At 34.6% G+C, this 15423-nt stretch overlaps 1 protein-coding gene across 1 annotated transcript in view; it reads left to right on the top strand.

Moving 5' to 3' along the window:
• Window positions 1-1071: 1071 nt before the first annotated feature.
• The window catches only part of KCND2 (potassium voltage-gated channel subfamily D member 2), a 485570-nt gene continuing 471218 nt past the window's right edge, over window positions 1072-15423 (top strand). Inside the window, exon 1 of the mRNA XM_063100813.1 lies at window positions 1072-2186. Within this exon, the coding sequence (XP_062956883.1) occupies window positions 1072-2186 (1115 nt within the window). The remainder of the gene's footprint in view (window positions 2187-15423) is intronic.

Raw genomic sequence — 15423 nt, 5'->3', positions numbered from 1 at the left:
GGAGGAGGGAGGCACGGAGGGATGGGGGAAGGGGAAGAGCTTGCTTGAGCTTTTTTTATGCTCCCCGGGCGCGTCGGCTTCGGCTGCTCGCGAGCTGCTTTCTCGCCTTTTCCCTTTCCGGTGCGCCGCGAGGAGAAAGTCTCTGTGCGACTCAGCCCCGGCGCGCACTTCGCCAGGGATGGACCGCGGGCGAGGCGCGTTCTGTGCGGAGGCAGGCGCTGCTGTCGCCCCGGCGGCGGTGGCTGCCAGCTCTCTGTAACTGTCACACTGCACCTGAGCTGAACTTGGAAAGAGAGGGAAGGGGCGATTGGGCGAACGCGTTTGGCAGCCACAGAGAGTATTCGTGGACGTGGGGGAGGAGGATCTGTATTCACGTCCCCCCACTGTGCCCACCAGGGTACCTCACCTCCGTCCATCCCTGCAAATACGGACGCAGGAGTACAGGCGGCAACCGGACTCCCGAAGACCGACGTGGGGCAGCGGCTGTGGCTGCATCTCCAGCTACAACAACAGGTCGCCTTTTTGAGAGTCCTTTGGCGGGAAGGGCTACTTGGAAAGGGAAGGTTTGAAAGAGCAAAAAGAGAAGGTGGAAGGGTTCCCTGATTCGGCAAAAGAATACCACTGGGTGACTCTTCTTCCTCTTCTCTATCCTACACTCCGCATAGTGACCCCGTATTGTCAGACTGTGTCAGGGGAGAAATCAAAGACACCTGTTTGAAGAAATTGCTGCATTTAAAGTCACCTGCGTGCTTACTTGTGCCGGAAGGTGGCCTGTGGTCCAACTGCTGGAAGAGGCTTGGTCAGGTTCTGCTGTGGGTGATTGTTAGGACGTTGTGTTTTTTGATGCTGTTATTCCAAATGCCTGTCTTTGAGGGCAACTTGCCCTTCTGAGAACTGTGACTTCAGCAGGAGCCCTACCTTGGAATAAGATACCTCTGGACCACGTTTCTCAGTAAGGTTTTCTGTTTGGTTTGGTTTTGACGGGAGGAATTGGGTGCTTGTGGCTCCTTGGGTTGGCCCTCTGTAGAAGCCTGGTTACCCTTCCGGCCTCCACCTCCACTTCGAGGAACCATGGCGGCAGGTGTAGCAGCGTGGCTGCCCTTTGCAAGGGCCGCGGCCATCGGGTGGATGCCTGTGGCCTCGGGGCCCATGCCAGCTCCCCCGAGGCAGGAAAGGAAGAGGACTCAAGATGCTCTCATTGTGCTGAATGTGAGTGGCACCCGTTTCCAGACGTGGCAGGACACCCTGGAACGTTACCCAGACACTCTGCTGGGCAGTTCTGAGAGGGACTTTTTCTACCATCCAGAGACTCAGCAGTATTTCTTCGACCGTGACCCAGACATCTTCCGCCACATCCTGAATTTCTACCGCACCGGGAAGCTCCATTATCCCCGCCATGAGTGCATCTCCGCTTATGACGAAGAACTGGCCTTCTTTGGCCTCATCCCAGAAATCATTGGCGACTGCTGCTATGAGGAGTACAAGGACCGCAGGCGAGAGAACGCAGAGCGCCTGCAGGACGACGCCGACACCGACACCACGGGGGAGAGCGCGCTGCCCACCATGACTGCTCGGCAGCGGGTCTGGCGGGCGTTCGAGAACCCCCACACCAGCACAATGGCCCTGGTGTTCTACTACGTGACGGGCTTCTTCATTGCCGTCTCAGTCATTGCTAACGTGGTGGAAACAGTGCCGTGTGGGTCTAGCCCCGGCCACGTCAAGGAACTGCCCTGTGGGGAGCGCTATGCCGTGGCCTTCTTCTGCTTGGACACAGCCTGCGTCATGATCTTCACAGTCGAGTACTTGCTTCGCCTGGCTGCAGCCCCTAGTCGTTACCGTTTTGTGCGTAGTGTCATGAGTATCATCGATGTGGTGGCCATCCTGCCTTATTACATTGGGCTGGTGATGACAGACAATGAGGATGTCAGTGGAGCCTTTGTTACGCTCCGAGTCTTCCGGGTCTTCAGGATCTTTAAGTTTTCCCGCCACTCCCAAGGCCTGCGCATCCTGGGGTACACGCTGAAGAGCTGTGCCTCGGAATTGGGCTTCTTGCTCTTCTCGCTTACTATGGCTATCATCATCTTCGCTACAGTTATGTTCTACGCAGAGAAGGGGTCTTCAGCCAGCAAGTTCACTAGCATCCCTGCAGCCTTCTGGTATACCATCGTCACCATGACGACACTAGGGTAGGTGCCATGAGGGGAAATGGGAGAGAGGTTGGAAATGGGTGAGGTGATTGCGGGCTCATTAAGGTTATATGATAATTCCCGGGAAATATTATTTTTTCTCTTTCTTACATGGTTTGGAAAAACTTTTAATCTGTGAAATGGGTGTGATACAGAGATTGAAGGACTAGAGAGTTGCTGGCAAATGAGTTTTGATTCCTGAAAGTGATAAATACAGAAAGAAATTTTAGAGTTCTTGAATATAGGAAAATATTAACTATATATGTATGAATACATAAAAATATAATGACAATGAAAAAATTTATGCCCTAATAAAGATAAGGGTATGTACAACATATATTGAAGTGTCTAGAAAGTGCTGTAATGCATTCAAATGATAATTTCCAAGTGTAGTTGAAGAATTATTTTCATATGAATAAATACAGCATGCATTTTCCCTCTATGAACCATAACTGTTATTTTACAACATTATGATACATAGGTTGTAGATATCATTATCAAAGGATTTTATGATATGTATGCACAGATTTATATATTTACATTTTCATTATGGCTGATAGGTTATGCAGTGTTTTAGAAGATCATGGCTAAAACTGGTCAATTCTACAAAATGCTGTGGAGTGTTATTTACAACATATTTAAACCTTTAGGTTCATAGTTTCAAAAAGAGAAACAAATGACTGGCATCCACACATTTTAAAAAGCTACAGATCCCATCAGGCAATGGGCCCATGCCCATTCAGTACACAAAGGAGATAGAGCAGTATCTGATGAGATTTATGGTCTCCAAGGACTGGTTGCATTACAGAATTTGGGGTCTTAATTTTCTTCTAGAATTCTTTCGTGCATTCTTTTATTTGGTGGTAATGAAGTTGTGCAATGAAAGGGACATATTCTGAATTCATGTGTTTTTAAAAATAGACTTTTAGGGCTAAAAAAGGAAAAGTATCAAATGATTAATAATGTTAATCAAACTGTAGAAAAGTAGCAGCCTTTTCCGTATTAGAGAATCTAATAAAATAAAATGGTTAAAGCCTTTTACTTTTATGAGTTCTTAGATAAGCCAGAGAGTGATATTAGTGCCTTTTCTTCAGCTTTATGCTACTTTTCTTGCATAGGTAATCAGCTCATTAAGGATTTGGTGATGGCTATAACAAAAAAAGTTATTCCCAAGGCTGCTTTTTAAGTTTTGTGTTTCTGGCTAATTTAATTGGCTTCCTTAAATGACATTGTGATTAAAGTCAGCTTAATTTTATTAGACATAGTGTGTTGAACAGAATTTCTCATGTTGTCGTATGGCCAACTAATGGAACATTTCATATGTGAAGAATTTTTGGCTAAGTTAATTAAAAAATTATAATAAAACAGAATAAAGTGACATTAGTTTGATTTACTCTCATATATTTTTTGAAGACCTTACTGGTGCATTTACAAAAAATGAATTAGTAAAACTACATATCCTACTTCTTATATTTGCCCTTTATCCTTTTGGTGATTTTGTGACAGATTATGGAGAGGATGCTGAATACCATAGCAGTGTAGGTGCTTATTTCTTATCAAAGAGGTGGAGTTTTTTTGTCTTGTATTTTTTGTCATTAGATATTATTATTAAGGACATCTGGTTATTGCAAATCACTCTCATGACTCCAAATTAGAAGTACACCTGAAGAAAAAAGGAGTGCTCTGTTTTAGGAGGAAATAAAGAAATAAATATTATAAGGAAATACATTTTTAAAAATTTGATGTATATGGCAGTGTTTTTCATGAGTTATCAGTGAGTCATTTTAATTCTTTATACTATCTATGTGATTGAATATTATATTCAATTATTATTATCATATTAAACATATATAGGCTTTTATTATAGTAAATGTTGATGTGATACTAATTTCATGTAGCTAAAAGTTCTATTCTACGCTTGAGAAGTCTTTTAAAATTTGTTTCCTGAAATGACTTTCCACTCTCTATGTTATTTGAAATGTCTTTTTTATTTTTAGGAATAAATGAGAAAATATTAACCATTAATGTCAGTTTTTAATTTTATAAACAAAATGCTTATAAGCACCTACTTTTATAAATGATTTAAGAATCATAATATTTGAATAAAATATATGCAGTGGATTTTGCTCATATGTTCCATAGGAAAGTGGATTAGGAGGATTAAATATACACACTTTCTCAGAATTTGGAAGCAAAATGGGAGTTACTTCTCAGACTGAAATTTCACTGATGTTGAAAATTTTAATTTTCAGGAAATTAAGCTAATTAATGATCCTGATGGAATACAGCAGTCATAGTTTTAAGATGTAGAAATGGAGATTCAGTCAAGATGAGAATACATATGCTTTATAATAGAGCAAAGTTTCTTAGGAAAATATCTTCAATTTCTTATCGAAATATGTTTATGTGGTATAATTCCCTGGAGGAATAGATTCCTTAAAGCCCTGCCTTTTTGGTGTCTTATCTTTGGTTACATTATTTAAGAATAGAAAATATTCAACACAATCTATTGCCTGACTTCATCTTTTACACTGAAGTTTTATACTAAAATGATGAAGTATGAGATATAAACTTCCTGAAAAATATGTAATAGTTGGAGCTAATATCAAACCGTGTCTGTTAGATGATCAAGAATTTTTCATTGTATTTTCTGAGCTCTTTTCATGTGGCTGTTATTTTTAATAGAGCTAATGTTCATCAATTAATGGTAATAAAAATAAAAGTGTGATCCTAAACAGGGATTATTAAAAGTTCTAGCTCATAGAAAAATATCTGCATGACAAGAAATAACCAAGAGGTTTGTCATTCAGAACTGGCAGAATTATCTGCTACTTTTCAGGACAGTTTAGACAATATTCAGTTGTTTGTTTGTTTGTTTGTTTGTTTGTTTTGATCTGAAGAACCAAGTGGGTCTATCTTAGAACTATACTGTATTCGTCAAATCATATTTCTTTTGCTTCCTAATATATCAAACATATCATTAGACTATAACTTGGCCATACTTATTATATAAGTAACTATTCAATCTGCTAGCAATATAAATGCTTTAATTATATAGTTTTAAGGCTATCTCGTTTCCTATTAATTAAAGTAGGAAACATCAAAACAGTTTTAAAAAGCAATGAATGAAAGAATGTCAGAAAGGTTTTTTATTATTTTTAGCATATTCATCATTACAGGTCGTAATCATTCCCCATGCCCTTCACCCGACCTGTCACTTCCCAACCCCCCTCTTCTCTCCCCCCATCTCTAGTATCCTTGGCTTTGTTCTCTCCTTCTGAAAGTCCATCATTGTGGTCTTTTTCTTCCCTTCTCTCTCTCTCTTTCTTTTCTTTTCCTTCATTCCCTCTTTCTCTCTATCTCCCAAAGATATTTTTAACAGTGTTTAGATTGAGTGGTCATATAGATCTGTTCCTCCGTTTCATCCTTTCTTTCTGAGCATATTTATTGACTTGTACAGGGCCCTGAATTACCCTTTTACCACGCTCCCTCCCATTTCCGTAATGTAAACTCTGATTACTGACTTTAAACTACTTTGGGGGAGAAAGAACCAGGAACTCCTTTTTGTCCGAAAGGCCGTTGGAAGATAACACCCAGTTGTTATTTATCATTGAGATGGTAGTGTTTAAATGTTGCTAGATTTAGGAAATTTCCAAAATTTCACCAATAATCAGCAACTATTTTGTAAAAATATATTCAATGGGGTTGAGCTTCAGTTGACTATCTATCATAACTCAGACTAATGACATCCAAGTTAGGAGTGTTAGTAGGTGGCACATTAAATAATTTAAGGAGTGTGATTATGTTAGGCAATATTTTGGTCGTGATTACTAACCATTTTGATAATTTTTTAAAAGAAGAGATCATATTGCCCATGACATAAACTTAAGAACTTCAAAAGTGTCATTTCTGTAGTCCATATCACTTCTTTAATTTTAAAACAAAGTTGTTTTCTTCAAAGTTTTCAATATGAGAAATAAAGTTGCTATGTAGCATTTTCTGTAAAGTTCGTGTTTGGCATGAAATTTTGTGATTTTAACTACGTAAATTATATACTGATTTCTGAACAAATTTGGGAAAACAAAAAAGTTTATTTATATTGTATATTCATCTGAAACCAATATGGTAGAATCACATCTTTGCTTTCAAAAAACTTAGTGTAGTTGTCTATTTATAAGACCCTCAAAAACTAGCTCTGTCATATTCCAGTTTTAATAGATTTGGTGAATTATTATTATAAGAAACAAAAAAAGCAAAAGAATTTTTCATAACAATTTTTAAATAATGTGTCAGAGAAATTTCTTTTTTTAAGAATGGTGTAATTTGAGATAAATTTATCATATGAACATATCTATGATATATGATAATATTATGTTATAAATATATATTGTTAAAAAGGAGAATATGCTATTAATTAGCATCCTCCTGCTACCTGTCACGATTCTGATTACACAGTTTTGGGGAATGTTGGGAGTGTATCTTGCAGAATAATTTACGTAAAGATTTTCAATTTATCCAGCTATTACTGAAAATGGATGGGATTACTTTTCCTTGTGCCAGCATATATACATAAATATTGATAATGTGTAAATCAAACAATCTTTAAAAAGTGGAAAGTACCAAATTTTATCTTTCTTGTGAAGAGCCATACTATGGGTAACATCTATTTTTATTTTGGAATACTATATTTGTATAAAATTATTGAGAATGTCAATCAATGATATTCGAAAATGAACTTTTAAAGCAATATAGAGAAACATGATACATATTACTGTTTTAGCGTTACAGGTAACAAAATCTTAAGTGTCTTCATTTTGTTTTAGCCATCAATTGAATTAATGACAATATTTGACATGACATTTTAAAAATATAAGTAATTACCCAGAATCTAAAACTTTAGCATTTACTTGGTTACCAGACAGAGGCATGTGAGAAACTGATAATATGTGTTCTCTCAATACAGTACCCTAAAGAAGGAGCCATTATTTTCTAATTTTTACTGGGTCTGTTATGCTATTTTTTTTTTTTTTCAGTTTCCCTTCAGACTACTGATTGACTTTGTCTTTTACTTATTTTATTTGTATAGTTATGTCATTTAATTCTGAACTTTTATCACAATTTTTATCTTTGAAAATGAGTCATTGAAGTTCAGATTCTTTCTTACCTGATGGCTGAATTCCTGGCTGAAGAAAGCTTAGCTAATATTTTTTTAAAATCCATCATTTTACACATGCAAGAATTTTGTGGCTTGACCATACACAATTGAATAGCAGCATATTTTTTGAAGTTTCACCATTTTAGTAATTTATTTTCTGAAGACCTTAAAACATTATCTAGAAATATGCTATAATAATTATCTGGGAGTTGCTGCTAATACTACAGGGATACGAGAAGAAATAAGTTGTCTGTTCATTTCATTAATGTAGTGCCTTTCTCTCCTAGTTTTACTCTCTATGACTTACTCTGTCCACATTCTTCAATATCACTGCTGCCTCTGCGTTTATTCACATAGCATTATTATCATGATGATGCCCAGTTGATATAACACAATGCTGTGTTCTCATCCAGTGAACTTTTAGACCATTTAGGGGCAGACTACTTAATGGTGAATTTTTTAACTGGCCTGATGGAAAAGAAAGTAAATCAAATATTTTGCCTAAATTGCTTAATAAGAATTGGCCTGTGAGTCCTGAAAAGATGCAATTGAACTTCTCTTTCAGTTAAAGAACAAAATGGTGAAAAGAACATTCACTGAGAAGGAAGTATTATTTTTCCTCCAGAGCTGTAGTAATGAGTTCACTCTCTTTCCCCCCGCCCCACTCTCCATATGTCTTATATTGTTTTCTTAGCATGAATATATATAAACAAGCATTGTTCTCCCACTAGCTTCAATAGCTAGATTTGATGGTATGGCCTATTGTCTTGTATAGAAAAGAAACCCAGGAGTGAAACAATTTTGAGTGCACATTTGCACTGCTCTTTGCTTTAGTAGATTCCATTTGAATCTTTTACCCTTTAGTTTTCTCCTTTGAGAACCAGACTTTTCATTAACCTTCTCCATGAAGTTTCTCAACCTCCCAAGCCTACATCTTCTATAGATGAAATTACACTTGAGGTTAGTAAGTGCTATATTATATATTATTTATGATTTTACTTCTTGTCTTCCTAACTAGATTGAAAATCTTTTGAGATTTCAAGGTGTATATCTAAAAACATCTGTGTTACTGTGTTCTTGATCACAGTGTGAGGTCATTCTTGTACACCATGGAGAGCTCCTTAGCCATGGAGCAGTACCATCTCAATATTAGCAATAATGTACTAATCTAAGACAAATCATTTTGCAGTGTTTAAAGCTAAAAAATATTTAAATTTACTATTTGAACATTTTGTCTGCTGATGTCCTGCAATCTACCCTTTTTGTTTTTTATGATTTTGACTGGGAAGGGCTATGTGACTTCTCCACGTTTTCATCTATCACTAATTCCTCTTGAAAAGTTAGAACGAATGGCTGTTGGTGGCTATTTCTTTTATCATTTTGCTTTCTGTTGAAGGCTGGGTAAATTGCAGAAGAGATGCATATGGAGATACCTCATAATATAAGTGAATCAGGAAAGAAATATAATACCTTCTCTTTCAAGCTAAGTTCTCTGTTTGAATATGAGCAACTCAAGGAGCCCATGGGCCAAAAAAGATGCTTTGATGACATTTGATCACTAGAAACGTGTTCAGTCTCTTACCCAGTAACACCAGCTTGCACATTTTTCTTTATCCAGGTCCACTTATTTATGCATAAAATGGAATTGTTTAAAATAGTGAACTGTTGTCTGTAAATGACATATAAGATAGATATAATCTCTGTCAGAAATAAGTCCACATTCTAAGAAATTAAAAGGCCAGTGTATAAAATGTAAATATAAATGTAGGTGCATATCCTGGCATTGTACAATCCCTTTGCTTTGGGAATTTTGACACGTCTGTTATGTAAAGAAGATCCAAATCATAAAAAGTGTGGGGGGAGTAAGGAGTGAGTTATCACAAGTTAATAATGAGAAAAAATAACATTGAAAGAGTAGGATGACAGTTGAGATAATGTCAAATAGGATGAGAAGGTTCTGTTCTAAAAGTAAAAGGTCTTGTCTTTTTTTGTTCTTATGGGGACCTACCTAATTCTTCCATCTTCTTCACTTTTTTTACTTTTAAGAACACCAGTAAGAAACCCTTGGGTTTTGGAAACCCAAGGTAATATCAGTAACATACCAAATCAAAATGTGGCTTATGGAGTTCAACTCAATTTAACATTTGTTGATCACGTATGACTTGTTTTTGACCACAGCAGAAAACATAACGGGCAACTTTCCAAACATAAGAATCATGTAGAACTAGAATAGTGGTAGATATAACATATAAATATATAATATATGCCAGGTAGTGATGGGTGTTACAAACAAAGTAAATCTGGGTAAGAAGCCTGCTATTTTGTATAGGGGACAGACATGACCTTTCCAAGAGGGTGATATTTGAGCTGATGGCTAACTGAAAGAGTGAATTGAGTTTGTGAATATCTGGATGAAGAGCTTTAGAGGGAGGGACAAAAGAAGTACAGAGACTCATGCATGGAGGAGGTTTAGTGTATTCCACCTAATGCCACTGTAATTGAAGCAGGAGAAGTGAGAGGCTTAGTAGCAAATGGGATCTGAAAGGTAGTTGGGACAAGATGATGTAGGATACTGTAGCTCATAGTAAAGACTTCTGTTTTCATTCAAGGTTAAAAGGGAAGACACTAGAGAGTTGTGAGCATGATAGGAGTAGCATATCATTTCTAAATTAAAATGAGCACAAGCTCTGAAACACTTAAAATAATTTTAAATGATCGTTTTAAAATTAACTTTTTTAACCATGTATAAACTTTCATCCCTCATTAGATTTGTTATACTTACCTTCGCTTAAAATTTGTATTCAGTTGTTCATGAGATTATCCAAAATAGGGAGTATTTCACAATACATGATTAAATTATTCCTAATTGACAAAAACAAAACTAGTTCAAATGAAAAAAATGAACTCCACATTTTAGCTGAAACGACAAAGCTGGTGCTCAATAGATATGGAGCTATTTGGGAACAGGCTGAGGATAATTATTTATTTTGAATATAGATTTGCAGAATTGCAGTTGTCAATTCTAATATTAGTTTGGAAGAATATCACATCCATTTTGAGTTCTATTTGAAGTATTTCCATTCCTTTTTTCTAACTTACAGTAGGTACATATATATCCTCTTTAAGTGTTTGTTATTTTTGTGAGTTTGAAAGAAAAAATGTTTTACATGTCTTGCAATCTGTGAAGATTGCCATAGGATATGCATTTTTTCAACACAAATTAAATTGTGGCCATACATATTAGCAGATGTATAATGAAAATTTACAGAGGCAGTTCTTTGATAAGAATCACCGGAGAATTAAACATAATCATTAATAGATAGTTGGAGAGACTTGGGTTTGTCATTATCCAACTTCATTACATGCAAACGACAGGAAACACCAGGACTTTTTCCCCTGTGGTGGCCCTCACGAATCCTTGCTTGTTTCATCAGGAACCAAGCTGCTGGACAGACTTCTGAGTAGGATGTAGAATTATCTGGAGGCGTAATCTTGGATGTGGAAAAACAAGCATTGGATTAACACCATAAAAATGCAAAAAAAAAAAAAAAGTATGCTTTCTGGATAAGCAAATTGTGAAAATAGTTCTTTAATCTAAGGGAATTCAGTGGGGCATCTCACTCTGGCAAACTGTTTCCATTAAAACATCTGCCTCCAGATAATTCTGTGTCCTAAGCAGGAGATCTGTCCAGCAACTTGGTTCCTGAGGAAACAAGCCAGGTTTAAATGAGGGTCATCACAAAGGAAAAGTCCTGGTGTTTCCTGTCCTTTGCATATGATGAAGTTGTATTATGACAATTACACTCTTCATAATTACGCTTCTTTGTGTCTTTTGAATGGGGAACTGGTTTCCTTTCCTCATACTACAGAAATTAAGGATATTTAACCCTACACCATTTTAATGCATTTTGGAAAAAGAAAATTCTTATGCATATTGTTTTAGATAACACTTTGAAGCTTATGAAAATGTTTTCATTTCTTACCATATGTGTTTTTTTTTTTTTTTTGGAATGAAAAATAAGCATATATATTGTGTTTTTCTGAAATTAAATCAACCCAAGGAGGCACATTAGACACTGTTGAATCAGAAAAGAATGTGCCCTATAAATTCTCCCTAGTATTTGAGTTTTTGCTTCAGTATAAAAGTATTCAAATAATGGAATTTTGACTTGCAGGGCTTTTTAGAAACCACTGTGTAAAAGCTTATCAACGTGTATGTGAAGAAACTAAGGTTGAGTGTAGTCATCAAACATATAAAATCATAGAGCTAAAGTGAGTTAGTGGAAGAACCTGTTAGATTTCTGGGGGTTCTTTGAAGTCTACTGCTCTTTAGAGAACAATGCACTGGAAGGCCTTTTTTTGGTCCCCATTTTATTTTTCTACTTTATACTTACTCTCATCATTAAACAAAATATTACAAACATACAGAGAAATAACATCAAGTAGAGTATATGCAGGTCTGAAAGTTCCCCCATAATATAATTAATACTCTGATAATGACTCCATATTTTATATATAATTTTTAATCTAACGGGAAGCTATGAACAAATGTAAACCAATTTATGTAATGTCTTATTTTATCATTCTTCCTTTGGTCATCTGCTAATTATTAAAAATTGGTGAAACTTAAGAGAATTCTTAATTGAACTGAAGAATTCAACTCTGAATTTTAGATAAAGATCTAAAAATTATAATTTTGTTGATTCTAATATCAACATTGTTGAAAGCAAGCTGTGAAATCAGTGTCAAATCATTTGACTTGTTTTGGTCTGAAGAACAGAAATTCAACAGTCGAAATATCAGGTATGTTCATAATTTGCTCCAAAAAATCACATTATGCCTTTTAATTAAATTAAAATATATGTTAAGGTTCAAGTGAAAGAAGATTTAAAGATATTCTGAAATTAAACATTATAGTATGGAAAATAATTTGAGGTAGTATTCTCGAGCTTATTTGAATATTATGTTTTTACTTTGAAAAACGTATAAAAATGTCATCTTAATCCCTGGAATTACAAAGGGGAAAACATCTCTTCCTTTAACTCCCTTGAAGTTTTTGAAAGTTAATACTCTGGAAAATTAGGTAGTAAGTAGATACTTCTAATACTTTGGGAGAAATCTTCAAGATGAAGCTAAAATTGATATATTATTAGGGAGGACCTTACATTTCAGTAGCATATATTTTGAAAAAGCTAAGCCTTTGATACAAAGAGTTTAAAGAACTAAGTTAAGAAAGATTGCTTTTGGTTTTACTCTAAGTGCACAAATTTAACTAATTATTATCTTTTTTCATGACACACTTCTATCATTCATCTATGCATGGTTGTCTTTACCACTTTGTTTATGTAGCTAGTAATTTAAACTATGTGTCTAAATTCAAAGCTGAACATGTTCAAGCCAATAACGTGGAAAGATATCAGACTTGAAAAATACCTCATAAGGCTTTGGTTCACTTATTCTTGCAAAATTAAGAATGAGGATTGACGTTGATATTTAATTGGTTTGCTGATACTTTATAGTATTTTATAAAATTTACAAAGACATATAATCAAGAAAGCATTCACATTCTTTTCATTCATATTGTTTACTTTATCAGAACATTGCAGTAGTTAGGAAAAAATGTGCTAATTTCAAAATATCTGATAGGCATTCAGAAGGTGATACAACAGTGTGAAATAGGATATAAGAGTAGATGTCAAAGGAAAATTACTTCTGTTTAAGGAAATTATTAATTATGGGAATTCAAGTGAGTATTATTTTTAATGCTTCATAGATAGGCTTGCAATTGTTTTCATGTTTGCAATAAAAGGCAGTTGTTTCGAAAAGCACAGTTAATTTAGGGTGCATACATTCTGGTTTGTTGTCTGTTTTTTTTTAAGTAACAAGTTTCTGCTTTTAGGTTTAAAATTACATGAATCTGATACAAAATGTCAGAAGATAAAATAGTAAATATTCTATTAAAAGTAAAATAATTTAACTTATAAAATGGCTTTAAACATTTTTAAAGGAAATACAGCACTTTATTTAGGGTTGGTATGGTCCTAGAGGAGTAATGACAAGTAAAGTGCCTGTTGATTTTGTAAATAACTTTATTATTTTGATGTAAAGAGTCCAAATACATTCCTAATCATCTAAATGAAAGGCAATATTATTTTATTTCAAAAAAAGGGAGACATTCTTTCAATTAGCAAATGTTAGCAATATGTTCTGAAATATACTATTTTAAGCCAAACTCTGAATAAATTAAGAAATCACTTTACAGACTACTCACATTCCTTTTACTTCTATTTCCTCATTTCCCACATTATTCAATGTGCAATTCTTAATCTGTGTATATTGCTTTAAATATTATAAAAATATGTGTGAATGTATAATCTATACTCGAATATATACATTTAGGAAACAAACACATGTATACATCAGTACAAAATGTATAAATATATAAGTATTACACACACAAGGGTATGTTGATATATTCATACCACCTCCTCTTATTTTTTTGGGAGGACACAAATAAAATATTAATGATATCACTCTTAAGAATATCTTGATATATAGAAGATGGGAAAAAATTTATATTTCATCTTGCACCTTTTTCTTTCTTTTTTTTTTTTTTATGAAAATTCACTAGCCTATAGAACTTCTGCTAAAAGAGGGCTCTCTGGTAACATTTGTGGGCTTTATTCTTTATATTGTTTTATATACAAACCTTACCAGATGTTATTTTAAATTATATCCTTTGCCCTATAATAACTCTTTTTTAATTCACTCAAAAATATCTTAAATGTATAAGGTAATAGATAAGAGACTGCCTGGATTAAAATAGCAGCTCTGCAATAAGTCAGCTCAATGGCATTGGTCTAGTTACTCAAACTCTGCTTGCCTGAGATTTCCCATCTGTAAAACTAGGTTAGGACTTTTGTGAAAATTAAATGTAAATATGTCAATTCATAGAACATTACTTTGCACATAGATGCTATATGAGGGATTGCTATTGTTATTTATTATATATATAATATTAAATACAGCATTACAGATAGTATGTAAAAAAAAGTCTCCAGTGAGTCACACTAGTAGACAATTAAGCAGGAAATGATTGTTGTAGAGTTATTGATTTATGACATACTGTAAATCATAAATCAAGAGGTATTTCTTATTTAGAAATTGGAATTTTGAGTCACCATACAAAACTTCTTTTTTTTTTTTTTGGTTGAAAATTCAACATTTAATGAATTTGGGTTACCAAATTATAAAAATCCTGTGACTCTGACAAACTTGTTTTGAAATTATGTACTTAATCATTTATTTTTTTTACTCTGCCAATTTTCAAAGAGGGTTTGAAACTGTTTACTGCCAAATAAACCAAAATGATTAAATATGCAAGTGTTAGGTATTAAAGATGAAGAGGAAAATGATGGAGAACAGGAATTATGTTAAGTAAAGCATTACTGATCTTAAAATCAGCTCTGAATTTCCTGGCAGCCAAAGAAAAGAAGGAAAATGTAATATATTTTGTGGCTATTTATCCAAGATAAGAAAGTATCTTACGTCATCAAATCAAATGTTTCAGAAGAGTAAGGTCTAAGAGGAGTTTGTCGTGTAGATCTTTATAAGCAAGCTGTTTAACAACATAGTAAGCTGTATTTGCATCAATAGTTTTACAAAATATTTAAAATTACTTTTGATTTGGCCATATCATCTATACAGTTTTATAAAGCAAAGAAATAATAATGTAAGCATCTAAAGGTGTTTTCATAGGAAATATAAATAATTTGATCAAAATATATAACTTTCAGATAATTATAAGATTTATCTGTAGAGTTTAGCAAGTCTAGAATTACTTTTTTTTAGTATAGACTGAAGGTAACTAGAATTAGGATCACCTGGGACACTTATTAAAAATGGATATTATTGGAGTTCACCTAAAACAACTATTCTCTGGAGATAGAAGCCACGACTTCAGCATTTTCACTCCTCACATCAAATTTTGAGAACCACTGATCTGGGAGAATGCATGCTCAATCTGTCTCTAAAATTATCATCTTGGGATATTATTGATTTGAGCTGGAAGTTTGAAAGTTG

Source organism: Cynocephalus volans, chromosome 6, assembly GCF_027409185.1.
Source record: "Cynocephalus volans isolate mCynVol1 chromosome 6, mCynVol1.pri, whole genome shotgun sequence".
Lineage (NCBI taxonomy): Eukaryota > Metazoa > Chordata > Mammalia > Dermoptera > Cynocephalidae > Cynocephalus > Cynocephalus volans.
The sequence above is the reverse complement of the archived record's forward strand: the minus strand, read 5'-3'. Positions and strand labels throughout refer to the sequence as shown.